General features: G+C 48.5%; 2 protein-coding genes across 5 annotated transcripts in view; one reads left to right on the top strand and one right to left on the bottom strand.

Annotated features, from left to right (window-relative positions):
• Slc39a11 (solute carrier family 39 member 11) overlaps positions 1-21,722 on the bottom strand; it is a 416,239-nt gene that overhangs the window by 378,457 nt on the left and 16,060 nt on the right. The gene's annotated exons all lie outside the window — the stretch shown is intronic.
• Positions 4,223-14,755, top strand: Sstr2 (somatostatin receptor 2). Of its 2 annotated transcripts, XM_034504927.2 has the most exons (3): positions 4,223-4,546; positions 9,201-10,298; positions 10,641-14,755. In XM_034504927.2, the coding sequence occupies exons 2-3, from the start codon at positions 9,306-9,308 to the stop codon at positions 10,686-10,688; spliced, it is 1,041 nt and encodes a 346-aa protein (XP_034360818.1). In that variant the 5' UTR covers positions 4,223-4,546; positions 9,201-9,305; the 3' UTR covers positions 10,689-14,755. The 2 variants fall into 2 exon arrangements, with proteins under 2 accessions (XP_034360818.1, XP_034360817.1); XM_034504926.2 differs by having other exon boundaries at positions 9,201-14,755.

The raw sequence follows: 21,722 nt of genomic DNA, 5'->3' as shown, positions 1-21,722 counted from the left end.
ATTCTTGGTGAGTTCCCAGTTGTGATTATTACACACAGAGAGAGAGAGAGAGAGAGAGAGAGAGAGAGAGAGAGAGAGAGAGAGAGGCGACCCATTAGGGGAATGGTCCCTCTTTTATATAGTCAAGTTGTAGAAAATGGATCCCTGTTGCTCTGGGTAATTACACTGTGGGTACTCACAAAGCAGGCAGGTTTGCGACCCTGAAGAACTCAGTCTCTCTGTGCCTTGGTTGGTCCGTTCAGAAAAGGAAATACTGACTGCTTAGTAAGACTGCAGTGAGGATGCAGAGAATTAACAGAAAGCACCCAGTGCAGCACACTTGTTCAAATAGATTCATAGGAAGGTTTTCAGGGCTAAATCAAGTGTGAAACGCTGGGGTCGATAAAGGCCAACCAGTTTCTTACCTCAAGATGTCTTCAAATGACCAAATTAACGGTGCCAGTGGCAGGTACCAGGAGTATTCAAGGGTTCCTGAGCTCATAGCCATGTGTGCCATGCAAGACAATCGGCCAAGAATAAATTCTTTGTGCACTTCCAAATAGCACCTCATGATGTTCTCAGGAGGCACCCTGCACCTGCAAGGCAGGTGTGATGGGGGTCACCTCTCCTGAGCTGTCCACACTGTCCTCCTGAAGGGCTTGTGACAGGCAAGCACTGCAGTACGCACCCTGGGAGTCTCCTTGGAGACAGCTACAGCTTTCCCAACTCTCACCTAGGACTTGCTCCAGGATGCGTGCTGAAGAACCTTGTTATGTTATAGGCATGGCATACTAGAGGAAGAGAGATGCTGGGACCAGTAGGAGGAAGGATTCCCTTCCCTCATCCAGGGTTTCATGGCCATGCGGGCTGTGTCCTATGGAAGAAGCCTGATGCTGTCAGCCAACTCAACTCCTCGGTTTTATTCCCTAGATGAATGGTCTTGGGCAAGTCCCATGGCCTCTCTGAGTCTGGCTTCCTCACTTACACAACCATGGGGCATTAGTTCTACACATCACCAGTTCTTTGTGCACTTCCAGCAAGGTAGAGAAGGGAGTAAAAAGAGGAGTGAGGGAAGGTATCACTGACTCCAGACTTAGGAGCAGTTTCCACGGAGGTTCCATAAGCAGAGAGAGCGGGGAAGAAAAGGGCTGCCTTCACCCCTGGTGCATCTAAAGAGACTTCAAGCCCTCTAGGCCAAATGGGCCTATCTTTAAAGAATTGTGCTGTTCACACACCATATTTCCCAAGCAAAACATCAAGGCCAGGTATGGTCCCACGTACCTACAACCCCAGCACTCAAGAGGCGGAGGCAGAGGCAGGGGGATCGCCACAAGTCTGAGGCCAGCCTGAACTACACAGTGAGTTCGAAAGCACCCCACATTTGACAAGCTGCAGCTTAGGGGCCTTGCTCTTTCTCCAGCCACAGAAGTGTCACACGTGCAGACGACAGTCGCCATGCCAGATGCCTGGTCTGCCATCTACCACCACCAATCAGCCCAGTTCTCCTACTTAGAGAGCTTTTCTCTAAGCTAATCTGCAACGTTTACTTCCGACAAATGGATGACAGAGGAACAATTGCTCCCCATTTACTTGATGAAGCGTCTAAACGACCAGACAGAATGATCTACTTGAGAGTTCCTGGTCTGTTGTCTGCTGAACTCTAGATTGCTACCGTTCTTCATTTCCTGGCACCTAGCGTCCCTCTGACAAGTGCAAAAAGGAAGAGGTGTGTCATTTCATTGGCTCTAAGATAGCAAGTGAAGGGCTGGAGAGATGGCTCACTGGTTAAGAGCTCTTCCAGAGGTCCTGAGTTCAATTCCCAGCAACCTCGTGATTACAACCATCTGTAATGGGATCGGATGCCCTCTTCTGGTGTGTCTGAAGACAGCTACAGTGTACTCATATACATAAAAATAAATAAATAAACCTTTAAAAAAAAAGATACCAAGCAAGCCAGTGAGGAGGTTATCTCTTTTGTAACCGTGTACTTTTCTGGTTCAAGGTCTTGTTACTTAGTTACTAAAGTAGCTGCAGAGGAAGGGCAGGGGTCTGGCAGCTTGCTGGGAGAGAGCCAAAAGAGCAGGGTATTGTCAAACAGGGAATGGGAACTCAAGCCTGGAGGCTGGAGGGGCGGCGCAGCAAAGCCAAAGGTGATTTCAGAGCTCTATGGAGGCATTCCCAGGTGGGGGGAGGGGGAGAGGCACGCATGAACCGGGCAAAATCAATAATTGTTCTAGATGACATTTTCTGCTGTCAAGGTCAAAATGTTCAGATCTCATGGGGCCAGCTGCAAAAGAGTTAGGCATGCCGGGGTTTCATCTACCCACTGGGGCTGAGCCTGCCAGACCTGACTCTGAGAGAGCTGGGGAAAGGTTTCCCAAGAGCATGAAGGGTGGATTTTATTGTGTGTGCTCAGCATGTTAAGAGCATACAGAAATGATCCCCACGTTGTTTGGGAAAGGATTATTTAGCTGATAGGAGCAGCCTGCTCTTTTTTTTTTTTTTTTTTTTTTTTTTTTTTTCTGGTGGTGTTGATATGGAACGAGAAGTACAGAAACCAAAAAAAAACTGTACACTGCCCCCTGGGGGTCACCTTGTGTATAAGAGAAGGAAACTGAGAATCTGGGGTTCCTGGTTTTGCATGAGCTATTTTTCTAAACAATACCCAAACTGAGCAGCAACAGTTGAAGAACTTTTACAAGGTCACATGATATACCTGGGGAGATCTGAACTCAGAATGGACACTTTCTGGTTCTTCATTCTTCTCTGTTCCTGGAAGGGGCCATTGGTTTTTAACTAAAGGGGGCAATTAGCATTGTAACGACTGTGTCTCAGGTAGAAGGAGGCCTTAGCTCATTCCATGGTCCCTTCTTTCACCCAGGGCCACTCCCCTCATCCTGAGAGCTGTACTACTCAGCCTCTCGACCCTGCCCATAAAAAACTAAAGACAAGATGTCCCATGATGTCACTAGGACCTGACAACCCCTACCTCAACCTACATCAAACCCACAGAGTCCACACATCTCAGAGAGATGGTACCAGTAGATGCCCATGAGCGACACCCTGACTTACAAGCAATTCTGGGCTGCTTTTACCTGCTGGCTCCCTTTCCCAGTCAAATCTTACCACACACACAACTTCTGGATTTATGCTTTTTCCAGATGAACACGCAAATGGTTGCATCAGGACCCACAGAGAAAGCTAATCGGGGTTTGCTTTCTGATTTTCCATGTTCTAGAAACCACCCAGGCATACTCTCTGTCTCTGTTTCTCTCTGTCTCTCTGTCTCTCGCTGTCTCGTTATCTCTGTCTTTCTGACTCTGTCTCTCTCTCTGATTCTGTTTCTGTCTCTGTCTCTCTCTATGTCTCACTGTCTCTGTCTTTCTGACTCTGTGTGTGTGTGTGTGAGAGAGAGAGAGAGAGAGAGAGAGAGAGAGAGCGCACGCCGTGTGTTGAGAGGTAAGGGAAGGGAGGTTACAGGATTGATTATGACTTATTAAACTATTGGAACACCGACTGAATCATCACGGTCAAAAAATAAATAGCTGCAACTTGATGCGACACATCTCCCACTTCTTGCGAGTCCCTCTTTGCTCCCGCAGAGCGCCACAGCCCGCGTAGGCGGAACGGTTGGGCTGTGGCTGGGTCAGACCAGCAAGCAGTGACTGACAGGCTAAATTAAAGCTAGGGGGAGATTGCATGGCCCCGGGGCCTCCAGTTGGGAGACCCATGGAGCCCTTGGAGCCTGCTGGCTGCGGGAACTGAAGCCAGGTATGGCACACACACACACCTGCATGCGCCTGCACAGGAGACCCCGCTGTCTGTTTTCATCCTTTTTTTTTTTTTTTTTTTTTTCTCTCTGCCCTTAGTCTGGCTCTGCAACCTGTGCCCTGTTCCCGGGACTGGTCCGTGGTAGGCACGGCTTTGCAAACTTGAGAACACCTCTTAAAGGTCCCGGAGCTAGTCTAGGTCACCCCAGTCACCGCACCAGCTGCCTGGAATTTGTTGGGTAAAACCGGACGGAGTCTCTGAAATCAGAGAGAAAGCCACGCGCGTACTCATCGAGAGGAGTCGTGGGGACACTGACATCGCTTCACCATCCACCAGCATCCAAGTCCGCTGGCTTTATATCACTGGACGCCCTCGGCCATCCGCAGGTTTCTCGACTCTGTTCACCGGGTCCTACAGGACCCGGGCAGGCGGAGCCAAGCTGCCGTGACGTCACGAGCGGGGGCGTGGGGAAGTGTGCCCAGGGGCTGCCACCCGCCCGGGCCATTGCTAGCGGCGCAGCCACCGGCGCGCTCGCGAGGCCACCGGCGCCTGGAGCACCAGTCCGCGGCTGGGCGTCGATGATTTACAGGCCAGGCTAGCTCTCTCCGGGCCTAGGCAAGCACTCTCAGACGCCAGAAGGGCCAGCACGAGCCAGCCAAGGAAGCTGGGAATCCAGAGCCACCGCCGAGTGCCAAGCACCCGCTAAGCTTGCTGCGCTCCCGGGCACCCGGCTGAGTAAAGGACAGCTTCTGGGTGCTAGAGAACACAGAGAAGCCAGTGCTCGTGTAAAAGCAAGGTGAGGGGTGAGTGTGTGCATATGCATGTGTCACCGAGAGATGGAGGGAGGGACAAGCACACTTTGGGCACCTGCATGCATCTGCGTTGGGGATAGACCACCGATCCCGGCGACCTGCATGTTGGTCCCGGCGCGCAAATTCTCTGCTTTTGTACCTTTGGAGGTGACAGGTGGATGACCGATGCATATCTTGGTGTCTGGGGTGGAAAGGTAGTGTGTTCCGGGACGGATTTGTTCTCAAAGCCAATGCCTAAGTACGATGGCGTGTGCCCTGGGAGCCCGAGTGCCCAGGTGGTAGCATGATGGGGACAACTTGTTTCCTAGCCACCTGCGAAACAGCCCTGGTCCAAGGAAAAACGAGACCAGCTAAAGGAGAAGGGACAAGCCAAGTGCCACCACAGGGTCCACACTCTGAGACCTAAGTTAGGGAGAGACAGGTGATGGGGACCGAAAGAGAAGGAAAGCAAATTCTTCCAGGCTTTTTAATCGCTCGATGGGGAGGCAGCCCAGATTCGTATGCGGTCAGGTCCCCAACACACACACACACACACACACACACACACACACACACACACACACACACACACGCACGCGCTGCCCTCAGGCAGAGAATCTACTGAATGGTCAGGTCCCCAAGCGACTCTCGGCACTCCTAGCTGTCCCTGGCACCTCAGTCCACTCTGCGTTTCGAAGCTGGACATGCAGGCACCGCAGTCCACTTCTCCTTTAATCGCTCTAGAAACGGTGGAGATCCTTTAGGGAACTCGTTGTTTCCAGGGTCAGCGAGTTAGAGCCCCTAATATTTTTTCTTACACTAACTCCGTCGCCCTGAGACTCGCTTATCCATCTCCGCCCCAGTGGCGAGGGACACTCTAGCGCCATGGTGGAACACACAGGACTACCTCTGTCTAAGCTAGTGCCAACTCAAGTTCCAACCTCAGATTGGGGGGAGGGGGGGCGCCGCGGGCTTGCGTCTGGCAGGCTTAGGGATGGCAAGGTCTTGAGGGCTCACAACAGAAAGATATTGGAAAGAATCTAACGCTGAGAGCTCTCTCCCAGAACCCACCTCACATTCTCTGGCTGTGGGAAGGAGAGAAGGGATTCCTGAGTGGAAATCCTTCTTTCCAGCAAAGCCAGGACTCTCTCAGGGGGGAAACCAGCCACCAAGCCACAGGCCAGTATTTAACAGCTATGACACTGGAAAAAAAAAAAAAAAAACAAAAAAACAAAAAAACAAAAAAAAAAAACAGAGAATCTGACTCACCAGTGCATTTAATTTAACCACAATTCAACAAGTATCGACTGGTGGCATTTGAAATTCACTTTCGATGAGAGGATTGTATCAAAGGAAAAGAAGCCACTCGGAGATCTTGGGCTTGTTATATAGGACTCTGAGGTTCTAAGCTCATGTCTTCCTTGGATATGGGGTTCCCAGCATATTATCTCCACCCACCTTCCAAGACTTCCCTCCCCAAAGTGGAGGTGTGTCTCAGCCGATCTCAGAGAAAGGTGACACCCCTTCCACCCCACCCCACCCAACCCCCCACCATTCATTCTGGTTCTGTACAAAAAAAACAGTTGGGGTTAAAGAACCACATCAGGCCTTGTACCACCTCTGTCTCCCTCTTTCTCTTCCTCTTCCTTCCCCTCCCCCACTCCTCCTCCCTTTGGCTCTAGACAGGGATTCCACAGCCCAGGGGGTCTTCAGTTCTAGTTAGACATTGAAGTGCCCTCTCACTGTCTGTAGACGGCATGAGCGACTGGTTACTGTGAGGTCTCACTGTAGGCAGCTTCCATAGAATTCTGGGTCTATAGAATTAAGTCACTGACAAGATGGGAAGGGAGGGGGCAGGGAAAGACAGTGGAAATAACCCCAGTTAATCTAGGGATACTAATAAGAGTTTCTTTATAGCTTCTGGTTGTCATGGCTGCCTGCTTCTGCTTGCTTACCCAATGTCGACACAATGCCATGGGTCCCCAAAATGCAAATGCGAGAACCCCAGACCCCACTGTACCAAGCTTGTGCTGGGGGAATTAATGCAGAAAGAAAAGCCATTCTCTGGAAGTGAGAATGAATCAGAGACGGTGGGGGGGGTCAGGGGTAGGACTCGCACCTGCCTGTTGCTTGCATCTTTAACTTCCCTGCAGCCTTTACCAGCATTAGGCAATCACTCGGAGAAGTTCGCTGCTTCGAGAAAACATGTCAGACACGTGAACTAGAGATGCTGGACACTTCAGCCCTTGACCAGCTCTCCTCTTCCTGGATGGACGCCCTGCCCTCAGCTCTTTACTCTTCATACACACAAGACCCAGCCTCTGACTTCCTGAGAAACCCCCAAGGAAGGGCTGTGTCCTAATGCCAAGATCCTGTGTTCATAGGCTTATTTCCATGCAATTCACACACTATGTGACTTGACGCCCTTCTCCCCCATTGAAGTATTAGCTGCTAGAGGTCCCCAGCACAGTGACACACACACACCCCATTTTATAACTGTGGTAAATCACTTAATTATGGGTTGATCCGGTGCCTCACATCTTAGGCCAAGCCCACAGAATTCTCATTATTTTCTCAGCATGGAAGTCACTCGAGTCAGAGGCTTCAAACTAAGGCCCAAGTATCAGCCACCAGTTCCCTCCGTTGAGCATCGGCTGGGATGTGGTGAAAATGACAAAGGACTCGGTGCCAGGTGGCTTGTGTCCAAGTGCCCCCTCACTCCACCAAGGGCTTTAACTTTCTAAGCCTCTGTTTCTTCTGAGGGAAGGCAGAATCCTCACCTCCTGGTGAAGGGGACAATGGGTGTGAATGGACTCCATCAGTTTTTAAAAGCATCTTTTGACATTCATGGAGAGCCTGGATCCCTCCCCTGGTTTCCCTTTTTTGTCCTAAGTCAGAGAACTGCAGGCAAAAGGCCTTTAGGAAAAGGGTTTCCCTAGCAGAGGCAGAGTGGGAAATGGAGAACGTTGAGTATTAGAAAAGCAAAACCAAGAAGTGGAGGAGGAGAAGGAGGAGGAGGAGGAGGAGAGAAAGAGGAAGAGAAGAGGAGGAGAGAAAGAGGAAGAGAAGAGGAGGAGAGGAAGTAAAAGAAGAGGAGGAGGAAGAGAGGAGGAGGAGGAGAGGAAGAAGAGGAGGAGGAGGGGAAGTAAAAGAAGAGGAGGAGGAAGAGAGGAGGAGGAGGAGAGGAAGAAGAGGAGGAGGAGGAGAAGGAAGAAGAGAAGAGGAGGAGAGGAGGAAGAGAAGGAAAGGAGGAGGAAGAAGAGGAGGAAAAGAAGGCCTAAAGCATAATTTTTAAAAAGTGAAAGAAAGCCAGACTCTTACTTTTAATATTGAAGACTATAACTTGATTCACTGTGTAGTCAGATTTCAATAAATTAGAGATAATGAGACAGTGTGTGTTGGGGGGGGGGGTAACATTTATGAGGCTCTGCTTATGAGCCTGCACAATACTAGGCATTTGCACATACTTTCTCTTGTTTAACCTTCATGACACCCCTGTGTTGATAAAGGAGAGTTACAGCAGTTAAGGGCTGGGCATGAGGTCACGTGGGGCTCAACTGTGGAGCCAAAGTTTGTTCTCCCTTTAAATTCTTGGGTTTTTCCACCATGGGGGAATCTCTGAGGATGGCAGACATCAAGCCAGCATAGAGTTCTTCTTGGGTATCCCAAATGCAGGTATCAGACCCCTCCAGGGTCAGGGGCTGAAACCCTCCAAGATCTGCCTTTTTACAGTCTGGACCAGTCAATTCCTTAGGGGTCAAAGTCTATGTGTTTGAAACCATAGCCGTCCACCACACGGGCGTCATCTAGGATGATGGTTTAACTCAAACCCTTTCCCCCATCATTTGACAAAGACCTCAAGAAGTCTGTAGGCTGACAGGCAGGCCGGCAGCTAGACAGGAGAAAAAAGAAAAGAAAACTTGCTTTTCAATTGAAAAATGCATAGAAAAGGAACAAAGGGATGGTAGCGTGCAACTGTAACCCCAAGCACCAGAGGCCCAGGCATGGAGAGAGCTGTGCATGCAAGCCAGCTAAGAGAGCTCCAGGCTAGCTCAGCTCAAAGGAGAAGGAACAGGGGGAGAGGGGGAGGGAGAAGGGGAAGAGAGGGAGAGGAGGAAGAAGAGAAGGAGAAACAGGAGGAGGAAGAAGAGGAGGAGGAAGAGGAAGAGAAAAGAGGAAGGAAGAGAGGGAGGAATGTGGAGCAGGGAGGAAAGAAGGAAGGAGGGAGGGAGAGTGGGAGATGGCTCAGTCAATAAAGTGCCTGACTTGCAAGCAAGAAGACCTGAGCGCAACCTCCAGAACCACAAACTGCAGGTCTATGTGATGCATATCTGTAATCACAGTGGTGGGGGAGGCAGACACAGGTGGATCTCTGCAGCTCACTGAACAGCTAGCCCTAGCTACACAGTGAAAAATCCTGAGTCAAATATGGGGCGGGAGGTACCGAACCTATGCAATAACAGTTAGGAGTGGTCTCTGACCTACACACACACACACACACACACACACACACACACACACACAGCAGCAGCAGCAGCAGCAGCAGCACACATGAATACACAAAAGAAAGTGAGAGTGTGTGTGTGTGGGGGGGTGGAAGGTCTAAGAAGATGAACAAGAAATAGCCTAATAGCCTGGGACTGACGATTACTTTTTCAGCTTCTTTTCCCAGATGTCACAATAGACTCTTGGCCCCCAGAGCCCACTGAGGTGAGAGGAAGATATCTCTGGGCTGCCTGGTTCTAGATGGACTGAGAAGCAGCCATGGAGATGACCTCTGAGCAGTTCAACGGAAGCCAAGTATGGATACCTTCTCCATTCGAACTCAACGGCTCACTGGGGCCAAGCAATGGCTCCAACCAGACGGAGCCATACTACGACATGACAAGCAACGCGGTCCTCACCTTCATCTACTTCGTGGTGTGCGTCGTTGGGCTGTGCGGCAACACGCTCGTCATTTACGTCATCCTCCGCTACGCCAAGATGAAGACCATCACCAACATTTACATCCTTAACCTGGCCATCGCCGATGAACTCTTCATGCTAGGGCTGCCCTTCTTGGCCATGCAGGTGGCGCTGGTCCACTGGCCTTTCGGCAAGGCCATCTGCCGGGTGGTCATGACTGTAGATGGCATCAATCAGTTCACCAGCATCTTCTGCTTGACAGTCATGAGCATTGACCGTTACCTGGCCGTGGTCCACCCCATTAAGTCAGCCAAATGGAGGCGACCCCGGACAGCCAAAATGATCAATGTGGCTGTGTGGGGTGTGTCTCTGCTCGTCATTTTGCCCATCATGATATATGCCGGCCTCCGGAGCAACCAGTGGGGTAGGAGCAGCTGTACCATCAACTGGCCAGGAGAATCTGGGGCATGGTACACAGGTTTCATTATCTACGCCTTCATCCTGGGGTTCCTGGTACCCCTCACTATCATTTGTCTCTGCTACCTGTTCATTATCATCAAGGTGAAGTCCTCTGGTATCCGAGTGGGATCATCCAAGAGGAAAAAGTCAGAGAAGAAGGTGACCCGGATGGTGTCCATCGTGGTGGCCGTCTTCATCTTCTGCTGGCTCCCCTTCTACATCTTCAACGTGTCATCCGTGTCTGTGGCCATCAGTCCCACCCCTGCCCTGAAAGGCATGTTTGACTTTGTGGTGATCCTCACCTACGCCAACAGCTGCGCCAACCCCATCCTGTACGCCTTCTTGTCTGACAACTTCAAGAAGAGCTTCCAGAATGTTCTTTGCTTGGTCAAGGTGAGTGGTACGGAGGACGGGGAGAGGAGCGACAGTAAGCAGGACAAATCCCGGCTGAATGAGACCACAGAGACCCAGAGGACCCTCCTCAATGGAGACCTCCAAACCAGTATCTGAACAACCCAGGAAGGCAACATGCACACACACTAGCCAAGCCCTGCCTCCTGGCAGTCCACTTCCCAATCCCCCAGCTTCCTGCCTTCCCTGCCCTTCACACCCGGCTTCTAGTGCAGAGCAGTGTTCTACACGAGCCCCTGGTTCAGAGAACAGGATTTGAGTCTGGCTTGTCCAAAAGCATACCCCTCTGGTCACGTCTCCCCTAAAGTGAACATTTTCGTGCAGGCAGACAATTCAAAATCTGGAGAAGAGGACATCATTGCCTGGGTGTGACTCTGGTGGAAAGCAGCTGCCCGACAGAAACCCGGAAAAACCAAAACTAAATCAAAGTCCCGTGTGTATGTGTGCTTACAGGCTACGTAATCTTGTGATCTGATATTTACATTTGTATATCCCTCCCAACCCTGGTCTCTGCAGAGCCAGTGCACACGTCTTACGTTTGTAAATCCAAGTAGCTAGTTTGTGTGTGTCTAGTATAGGTGAACATTTACCACAACGCTGAACCTGAAGAAAAGGACTTGCCACGTCAAAGTCAATCTAATCTAAGCTTCCAGCATCTCTCTTGCATGGGCCTTTCCCAGACCCAGGAGGAGCATGAGCAGTGTGTTCATATAATATGTTTTTGTAAAAAAAAAAAAAAAAAATGTTGAAAGTAAGGTAGTTTTGTATTCTTTATTCTAGATGGCCCCTACACTATATAAGCGCCTAGCTTCACAGTCACCGTGTCTGAGCTGGGATGGGTGTTTCATCAATTCCAAACAAGTTAAGTCAGAGTAAGAAGAGACAGTGAGAACATTCTGAGAACATGCAAACTCAAGTTTGCCTCTCAGATACGATCAGTTATTCATTTACCCAAAAGGACTTAAAGGGTTGTGGCCATAGATCATTGCGTTTATCAAGACAAAGCCTGCTTTGATATCAGACTATAGTTTTCTCTCCTCAGATTCCTTTAGTTTCGGAAACCCTTGGGGAAGAGAGGGATCAGGATCCTGAAAGGCAAAAATCAGACTATGATTTGCATGGGGAAACAATCTTCTCCCCACACACACACACACACACACACACACACACACACACAAACAAATAAGTAAATAACAATGAAAAGAAAAATGAAGTAGAATTATATTTTTAAGGGAAACCATGAAATTGTTTTGTTTCTAAAATCCAGATAGAACCTCTTAAAGAATGAAAACAGAAGTGTAATTCCACAGCTCCTTAAAGGTGTTTTGGGTTGTCTTGTTCTTGGTTTGCTTTTCTTGGGAGCAGGCTGTTGTTATTTCTTCCTGTCTATGTATATGAGGTATGTATGTGTGTTTATGCCTATGTCTCTGTGTGCATGTGTGTGCATGTGTGTGCATGTGTGTGTACATTTATGTGCACTTATGTGTGTGTGCATGTGTGTGCTTATGTGCATGTTGTGTGTGTGTGCTTATGTGTGTGTGTGCCTGTGCCTATGTGTATGTGCATGTGTGTGAATGTGTGTGTGTGTGTGTACATGTGCTTCTGTGTGTGTGCATGTGTGTGAATATGTGTGTGTGCATGTGTGTACATGTGCTTCTCTGTGTGTGCATGTGTGTGAATGTGTGTGTGTGTGTGTACATGTGCTTCTGTGTGTGTGCATGTGTGTGAATATGTGTGTGTGTGTACATGTGCTTCTGTGTGTGTGCATGTGTGTGAATATGTGTGTGTGCATGTGTGTACATGTGCTTCTCTGTGTGTGCATGTGTGTGAATGTGTGTGTGTGTGTGTGTACATGTGCTTCTGTGTGTGTGCATGTGTGTGAATATGTGTGTGTGCATGTGTGTACATGTGCTTCTCTGTGTGTGCATGTGTGTGAATATGTGTGTGCATGTGTGTACATGTACTTCTGTGTGTGTGCATGTGTGTGAATATGCGTGTGTGCATGTGTGTACATGTGCTTCTGTGTGTGTGTATGTGTGTGAATATGTGTGTGCATGTGTGTACATGTGCTCCTCTGTGTGTGCATGTGTGTGAATATGTGTGTATGTGTGCATGCTTATGTATGGGTAGGTTGGAGGCTCATACTGTTATCTCCCTCCATCCTGATTTACTGTACTTTACTGAGATAGGGTCTCTTGCTGAACACGAAGCCTTCCAGGCAAGTGATCCAGCTTGCCCAGAGAATCCTGTCTCCACCACTCAAGCACCGGTACTATAAATGGTCTGCCATGCCCAGATAACATTTTTATGAGCTCCGAGGATCCAGATTCAGGTCCTCACACTTGGGCAGCAAGTGTATTACCCACATAAGCCATCGCCCCAGCTCTCGGAAGTATTTTTATGTATTTATTATTAATGGGAGCAGGCATACTTGTTGTGGTACATGTGTGGATGGATGTCTGAACAACTTTATGGCGGCTGATCTCTCCCTGCCTTCCACCTTTATGTGGGTTGTGGGGACCAAATTCAGGTCACCAGGCTTGCTCAGCAAGCACCTTCACCCATAAAGTCATCTCCCCTGCTCTCAAATATGATCTCTAAAGAACTTACACAAAGGTGGGCATTATGAAATTCACAAAAGTGAAGACTCAGGAACAGTGCTTATGAAACATTAAATTAAGGCCAGCTAAAGGAGTATACAGGTGTGTGCAGGGTAAAGGCTGGGAGCCTCACCCTTCACAGGGACTGCTGTGTCACCACCTTCCTCAGCTGTGCATGCTTGGGGTGTCATACAGGTAATGCGATGCGTTGAATATGCTAATTAGGTTGTTCATTATTCATTAGGTATGCTAATCAAGCCGTTCCTCACACCACTGTTGATATTTCCCTCTTTGTGTACAAATGACAAGAAACAATTCAGCCCTCAGCCCATTAGTTGATCACAGCTCTAGGATATAAAGAAATACATGAGCAGGTGTGTGGATGCTGCTGCCCACTCTGGGCTCAGTGAGCATCACAGTGGGCATCCCACATGTAGACTTCAACTGTATTTTAACATGTGCTTTCTTCTTCTGGCTCCACAAGTAAGGACTGTTTAGTGGTCAGAATGGCTGACTGCCCTACCGGTGACTAGCTTACCTTAGTGGGCTGTGTAAATTCTCCGGCTATGTCAATACCACCTGGCTCCCCAAAACTTCTGACTATTGCTTAGAAAGATACGTTCAGTGGGATTTATGATAGTCAAAGAAATCCACCCAAAAGTAAAAGTGCAACCATAAACCAAGACTACAGGTACAGTTGTTGCAAAAAAAAGGACAAGTGCATACGGAAAAATTCCAGACTGTTACCAAAGGCAAAGTTAGTACCAGATCAGCTCTGGGCTGGCTTCCTGGCAGCCATAACCAATAGTGAGTCACTGCTCCCTTTTCTTTTTGATACAAATGGGGGGGAAACTGGAAGGAAGTTCTATAGATTCACCTCTACCATTGCCACAATTTGAAATATTCATCTTTGGAAAAAAAATGCCCTTTTTTCCCCACTTAGGAAATGGCTCTAAGAAACCCAGAATGGTAGCAATCATTTCAGGAAGACAGGTCCGAGTAACGCTATAGTGTTCATGTCCCCGTAGCTTGAGAAATTGCCTCCAACAAGGCTTTGATCCTAAGAAGCCATCAATAACCTCAAGATGGAATGTCTAAGCACTGTCTGCGGGTGTTCAGCAACAGGATGGTCATTCGAAGGCAGGAAAAAAAAAAAGAGGACTTTAATATCCGTGGTACAGGGCTCAGAGGTGATCTCACAAATTTGAGAACCTATGTTCAATTCCCAGAATCCACACACAAAAAAGGGAAAGCGCAAGTCATGTGCTTGTGGTTTCAGCAGGGAAGTTCATTAGGCAACCAGCCTAGCCTGCTCTACACGGTGAAGGTCCAGGCCAATAAGACCCTGTCTCAAACAAAGAGTAGACATGCTTAGCATTCAACACTCAAGGCTATCCTCTGACACACCACACACACACACACACATACTCTGCCAACGCACAGCATGCAGACACATGAACACACACACCACATACACAAACACACACACAATTAATAAATAATTAATTCCATCCAGATAAGCAATCAGGTTCCATGATATGGAAATGTATGTTTCACCTGTTAATCCGCCTATATTTATAATTTAATCAAAAAATTTTTAATATTTTATTTTATTTTATACTTATGAATGTTTTGCTTGCATGTATGACTGGGTACCGTGTGCATGCCTGGTGCCTGTGGGAACCAGAAGAGGGTACTGGATATCCTGGTACTGGAGTTACAGATAGTTGTAACCATGTGAATACTAGGAATCAAACCTGGGTCCTGTATAAGAACAGCCAGTGATTTTAACCACTGAGCCATCTCTGCAGCCCCTGAAGCATCTATTCTAAAGGAAGAAGAAGAAGAGGAAGAGGAGGAGGAGGACGAGGAGGAGGAGGAGGAGGAGGAGGAGGAGGAGGAGGAAAAGGAGGAGGAGGAGGAGGAAGAGGAGGAGGAGGAGGAGGAAAAGGAGGAGGAGGAGGAAGAGGAAGAGGAAGAGGAGGAGGAGGAGGAGGAAAAGGAGGAGGAGGAAGAGGAAGAGGAAGAGGAAGAAGAAGAAGAAGAAGAAGAAATCTTTTAATGTAAATGCAAACACACATTTTAGTTAAAAAAAATCACTCTTAGCGTCAATCCAACATCATGAAGACAGATCCAATGGATAAAGGGGAAGTGGATACAATAAAAAGTAATACATCAGGAAGAGCTAGCTCGGCAGTTAAGAGCACTTGATACTCTTGCAGAGTTTGCTTCCAACGACCCATTTCGGGCTGCTCACAATAACCTGGGACTCCAACTCTGTGGATCTAACGCCCTCTTCTGGCTTCTGTGAACACCTGCACTCAAGCACAACAAACGGATACACACAAGCATAATTAAAAGTAAAATAAATTTTTTTTTTAATACCTCAGATCGACTTTGTGACCCTTGATGGTCAGATGGGTTTTAAAGACTAATCGCCTCCCAATAGAAGGGGTGACTAAGGGCTGACTAAACTACACAGACTTAGCAGGAGAGGCATTTATTGGACAGCATCAGAACACTGGGGTGCTGAATGATGTTGGCTGTCGTTTTAGAACCAGAGAGCTCAGTAACTTTGGGCATGGAGTTGAATTCTGTATAGGCTTCGTGTCTTATCTTAGAACATGCACCAGTGATGTGAAGAGAACAGTGGGGGCGGGAGAATGGTAGGCAGAGGGGACTCCGTGGACCCGCGGCAGGCAGAGGGGACTCCGTGGACTCGCAGCAGCCAGGGGCGGGGCTCTGTGGTCCAGAAGCAGGCAGAGGGGATTCCGTGGACTCGCGGCAGGCAGAGGGGACTCTGTGGACCCGCAGCAGCCAGGGGGGACTCTGTGGTCCAGAAGCAGGCAGAGGGGATTCCGTGGACCCGCAGCAGGCAGAGAGGACTCCATGGAACAAGCAGAGCTAGTTTGCCTACACAGATCTGACCTCTATATGGCCGAGCACAAGCGCTGCCTGCAGACCCTGTTGGCTCTAGCTTCCCAAATGTGAGGTGTGCAGTATGAACGCTGCTGGGGTGGGTGGATGGCGGCTAAGGTCTACAACCCCTCGACAACCAGCTCCAAGGGTGACTGTCCAACAAAGGGAAGTCACAATGGGTGAGAGTCAAGCTTTTCTGCCTCGCTGAAGAAATGCAGCGGCAGTTCCAGGGTGTGGTTGGGAAATCTGATATGTGTTAGCTGCCCCTCAGAAGTAAGTGCCGACAGGCCCAGCTCTTGAGCTTATAAATGACGACTTGGAATCGGTCACTTGTCTCATCCACATTTTTGCCAGCTTCAAAATAACGAATTTCCCGGCAAATGCTCTATCAAAGCGAATATTTCCTTAAGAGTTTGTTTTCCCTCTGTGTGCAAATTCCTGGGAACAATCCCATTGGCAGAGTCTCTTCATTCCTTTTTTTTTTTTTTTTTTTTTTACCAAGCAGCTCATGTAGGGATGAGATTGACAATCTTCTTTAGCTGCTATTACCGACTCAATTCAGCAACCACTGGGCTGAGAGTACTGTCTCAGAGACAAAGACCGGCCCCCCCCCACAGCCATTCTGACGCTGCCCACCCCTTCCTGCACTCAGAGGGGTTGAACACTGATAGGTGATCCACTTGTCCTCCTAGAGATGTCTCGGGCTGTTCGTATCTGGACTACGCCTGAAAACAGGGCTAAACATTAACCAAGCCCCAGCCAAACCCACTGGAAAGTGCTATTGATTCTCTTGAGAGTATGATGTCATTAAAATGAAATGCAAGGGTTGGATTCCCCCCACCCCATCCAGTGAGCACCTGCCTCCCGCTGGACAGAGCCCGGAAGCAGGATGGAGCTGAAGGCACAGGCTCGGCTTCCAGTGCACAGATACAGAGCTGATACATGGGTGGGGGCAGTTTCCATTTTGCAACTATCTCCTCTCTGACACAGGTGAGGAGCGGGAAGACTGGGACTTCTTTGCTGGGATACTGGTCTCCAGGAGGGAGAACTGCTCACTTCTATCTGGTGGTAGTTCTGCCGCCATCAGAACTGGAAGCAGAAAAGGAATGTCCTGGTTTACAGATACAACTGTCTGGCCTGTTCACAAAGCCTGTTAGGAGATGTGATACAAGGGGCTGGAGTGATGGCTCGGTGGTCAAATGCATATTGCTACTCTTCCAGAAGATCTGGGTTCCAAGCATTGTGGCTCAAGTGATCTATAACTTCAGTTCCAGAGGGTCTGATGCCCTCTTCTGGCCTCTGTGAGCAACAGACATGTGTGGTAAGCAGACATGCGTGCAAATGAAACACGCAAAATACATAAAAAGAGAAGAGAGAGAGAGAGAGAGAGAGAGAGAGAGAGAGAGAGAGAGAGAGAGAGGAGGCAGTGATACAGGAGTTACTCATGAATCAGATGTGTCGTGACATGTGACATGCCCTGGTCCATCTGTTATACAGCAGCAGGGATGCCAGTTGCCTAAGCAATGGAGAAGGTCCCTTAGCAGTAGAAGCCACTGAAGGAAGTAACATGGAGGTCAACAGAGAGCCCAGCTCAGGGGCAGGTCTACCAAAGATCTTGCCAGCCTTACACACAGCTCCTCATAAAGAAGACGGTAAAGGGCCAGGGGCCCCAGAGGACAACTGTTAGTGTCACAGGAACAAAACCAGTAATTAGCTGGCTAAAGTAACTGGCCATCAGTCACACCAAGGGACAGCAGGGGACCAGCCATGCCAAGCCTGACCAGTGATCCCATGCCTTATAGATGGTGGTGGTGGATACCCCGGCCCCAGAGTTAAGTTCATTGCCAAGGAAGCTGACATTTTTTCCCAAAAGTATACAGTTTAACATTGATAGTCTATTCAAATGTTCTTTATACAGCATGGCAATGCTTAGCTGTCTAAGAGGACAGTATTCACAGGGTCTTCCAGTGCCCCCCCCCCATCTCTGTTCTTCCTCCTCCTTGTGACGTGACCTGTGTATCCGTACATACTAGTAACACTCCTGCACATGGCAGCTACACGGGATACACATAGATGCACGTGTCAGGCCAATTTACTCATGTATGTACATGTATTTGTTAGACACGCGAGGTGTGCATGCCAGATGTGAGCAGCATGTGTGCTACTGTACACGTCACACACACACACACACACACACACACACACACACACACCGTGTACATTGGTTAGGTGAGACCTTCAGTGCAGGCACTTCCCCAGTGGCCTTCAGTGCAGGGAGAAGATCACAGCTTGATGAACAGATGTGGATTCTAGAACTATGTGTGCCAAAATGATAGCTCAGTGGGCAGCGTGCTGGCTGTACAAGCAAGAAGACCTGTGTCCACATGCCCAGACACTTGGTAAGGATGGACATGATAGCACATACCTACAGCATTCCTCCGTGAGATGGGAGGTGGAAACAGGAGAATGCCCAGAAGCTTCCGGCAGGCTAGCCTGCTGTACACAGCAAGGAACAAGAGACCCTGCCTCAAAGAAGGTAGAAAGTGAGAACCTATACCCACCCTTGTCTACTGATGTCAATACCTGTGCCATGGTGCGTGCACTGCACCCTGAAGAATATGTGCGTGTGCACATACACACACACACACACATGCACACACATACATATATACACACACACATACATACATACATATGCACACACTCACAAACATGTACATATACATACATACACACGCATACAGAGATCTAGGTATATTCAACAATTCTACAATGGGGAGAGATACCTGGGCATGCATCAATTTTCCACCCAGGATACTGGATTCAGTCATAGCCTACTGTCCCCAGTACAAGCAGGTCATGTCAATTAAAAATCTAAAAGTTTTGTCAACAGAAATAAGCACAATATTTTTTTTAAAAGAAAAAAGTTACCAAAGGCTGTGAATGGCCGATCAATCACTCTGTAGTCCACTTGCATGAAGCATACGTACAGCTAACAGCAATGTTTCTCCAGAAAAAATAAAATCACTGAAAATGACTTTAAGTGGGTCAACAACAAAAACAAGTGAGCATGTGTCAGCTTTTGTCAACTTGACACAAACCTAGACACAAGACTCAACTGAGGAATTGTCTCCATCAGAATGGCCTATGTTGGTGTCTTTGGGGAATTTTTCTCAAACCACAAGCAGCAGGGAGGGGAGGGATGGGGGGGAGGAATGCATTGGGTTGGAATTGGGCTTTTGAAACCTTGAAACTCATCCATAGTGACACCCCTCTTGCAATGAGACCACACCACCTAATCCCTCCAAACAGTTCCACCCACTGGATACCAAGTGTTCACACATATGAGCCTCTGTGTGTGTGTGTGTGTGTGTGTGTGTGTGTGTGTGTGTGTGCACGCGCGCGTGTGCTCGCGCGTGGGTTCGTGCACACGTGCATACAGAGATACAATTCTCATTCAAACCACCACAACAAGAGACTCTAGCCTCCCTTGCCTGGTCTTGCTATAGTCCACCTCTATGGCCCAGGATGGCTCCATCGGCTCACCCCATGGGCCTTCCTAGTACTCAAGATGGAGGGTGGGGGAGGATGACGTAACTCCTGTCTGTGATAAAATGAAGTATGATGCCCAGTGTTCAAGCTTGAGATCACTCAGCTGAGCTGCATCCACATTGCCAGTTGAGCCTGGTAGGAAAGAATGACAAGAAGCCCTGGCCTCAGAGAAGCCATGACTGGAGAGAAAGCCTGGCCTCAGATAAGCCATGACTGAAGAGATGCCTCAAAAAGACTCACTTTGCTTGGCTTCTGTCCAAAAGCTCTTGGGCCGATTAAAACAGTTACCTACACCTCCCTTCGCATTCCCACCCAGAGGCCCGGGATATGACAGACCATGATACTTCCCTTCTTTTTATCTCTGCGTCTTTATAAGTCCACAGTTAAGACTGGAATGTGAAACGTACCTCACAGGCTCATACGAGTCCCCAGCTGATCACAACAGTTGGGAAGGTTGTGGAACCTGTAAGAGGCAGAACCTTGCTGGAGAAAGTGGTCCTTGAGATTTCATAACCTAGCCCCACTTCCTGCCCGGTCTCTGCTCGCTGACTGGGGATGCCATGTGACTTCCTGCTCCTGCCACCAATGCCATGGGGCCATGGGATCCAGAATAACCCTTCCTCCCAAGTCGAATCTCACGGAATCCTGTCCGTGGCAGATGGGACATCCTCATCCCCACAAGGGACAATGTTCCCCCAGCCCCAAGAGCCCATTCTTTCTAGGGCAGAACATCCCTAGCCCAACTGAACACACACAAAATGTGGTCTGGCACCGGCACTGCGTCTTGGGGCTGCTGGGCAGACACAGAAGTTGGCTGGAAGGTTAGAGGGCCTTCCCTGCTCCAGGATGTACTGATGAGAACATCCTCCTCACTGAGGAGGAACTCACATGGGGCCGCTGAGGTAAGCCCCTTCACCAAGAAAGAGAGCCTGGTTGGGAAGTTGGCTTCCCCTCCAAGAGATCCAAGAGCACTGAGATGGTAGAGGGTAGAAAGTAACTTGAGCCATGGAGTTTGAAGCCAGCTAGGGGGATGTAGTAAGACTACAGAGAAAGAACAGTACCTCTACCTTATCCCACCAACCTTTCAAAACTGTGTCTTCCAGCCAGAAATGATGGTGCACATGTGTAATTGTAGGACTTTCAGGTCTTTTCAGGTTTAAATTTAAGATTAAAAGAATCCCACTGTCCCAGGACACATCCTGGGAGGGGCATATTTCTTAGTCAGAGGACACTTGCTAGATTAACATTCAGAAGAGGAAGGGAGAGGCTGATTGACATTCCTCAGACCACAGGGAAGAGAACCCACCTGTGGGTGGGGAAGGCCCAGACCACAGAGACACATTCCAGGATGGGAGGTGGTCAGGAAGAAAGTTATGTGTGAATCTAACTCATCTATAGACCTGACCTGAGAAGGTCAGCCTTTGGGGTCCTTTGTGGTTGCCCTCGTATACTCTGTATAAAAGAGAGTCCTGGTGCACCAGTATCACTAAACCTCATGTTGTTGCAGCGAATCCTCTGTCCGTGTGTGATTCTGGGGGAGCGCGTCCCCTGGTTTGGCTCTTAGAATCCAACATTCCAACATAATCCCAGCACTGAGGAGGGAGACAGAGTGCAGAGACAGAAAAATCATAAGCTTGGGGCCAGCCTGAGCTGCATAATATCTGCCTTAAAACTAACAAAACAATATGACAGTGTTCTCTGGAAGTGTAAATTTGTGTTAAAAAAAAAATCTCAAGCTGGAGAGATGGCTCAGTGGTTTAGAGCACTGGCTGCTCTTGCAGAGGATCTAGGTTCAATTCCCAGCACCCACAGAGTAGCCTACAACTGTTTTTAACTACAGTCCTGGGAGTTCTGGTGCCCTCTTCAGGCCGCCACAGGAACTACAAGTTCATGGTGCAGGCAAAACACCCACATACATACAATAAAATTTTTTAAATTAAAATCAAAGAAATTTTATAATTTCTCTTTTTAAGAATTCTAAGATAGCCGGGTGGTGGTGGCACATGCCTTTAATCCCAGCACTTGGGAGGCAGAGGCAGGCGGATTTCTGAGTTTGAGGCCAGCCTGGGATACAGAGTAAGTTCCAGGACAGCCAGGACTACACAGAGAAACCCTGTCTTGAAAAAAAAAAAAAAAAAAAAAAAAAAAAAAAAAAAGAATTCTAAGCTAGGTAATGGTGGCATGTGCCTTTAATCTCAGCACTTGGGAGTTAGAAGCAGGTAGATCTCTGTAAGTTCAAGGCCAGCTTGGTCTACAGAGCAAGTTCTAGAATACCCAGGGCTACACAATGAAAGTATGTGTTGAAAAACAGAAAGGAAGGAAGGAAGGAAGGAAG

The sequence above is a fragment of the Arvicanthis niloticus genome, chromosome 6 (genome assembly GCF_011762505.2).
Source record: "Arvicanthis niloticus isolate mArvNil1 chromosome 6, mArvNil1.pat.X, whole genome shotgun sequence".
In the NCBI taxonomy this organism is placed as follows: domain Eukaryota; kingdom Metazoa; phylum Chordata; class Mammalia; order Rodentia; family Muridae; genus Arvicanthis; species Arvicanthis niloticus.
This window is presented reverse-complemented; position numbering and strand designations above follow the sequence as displayed.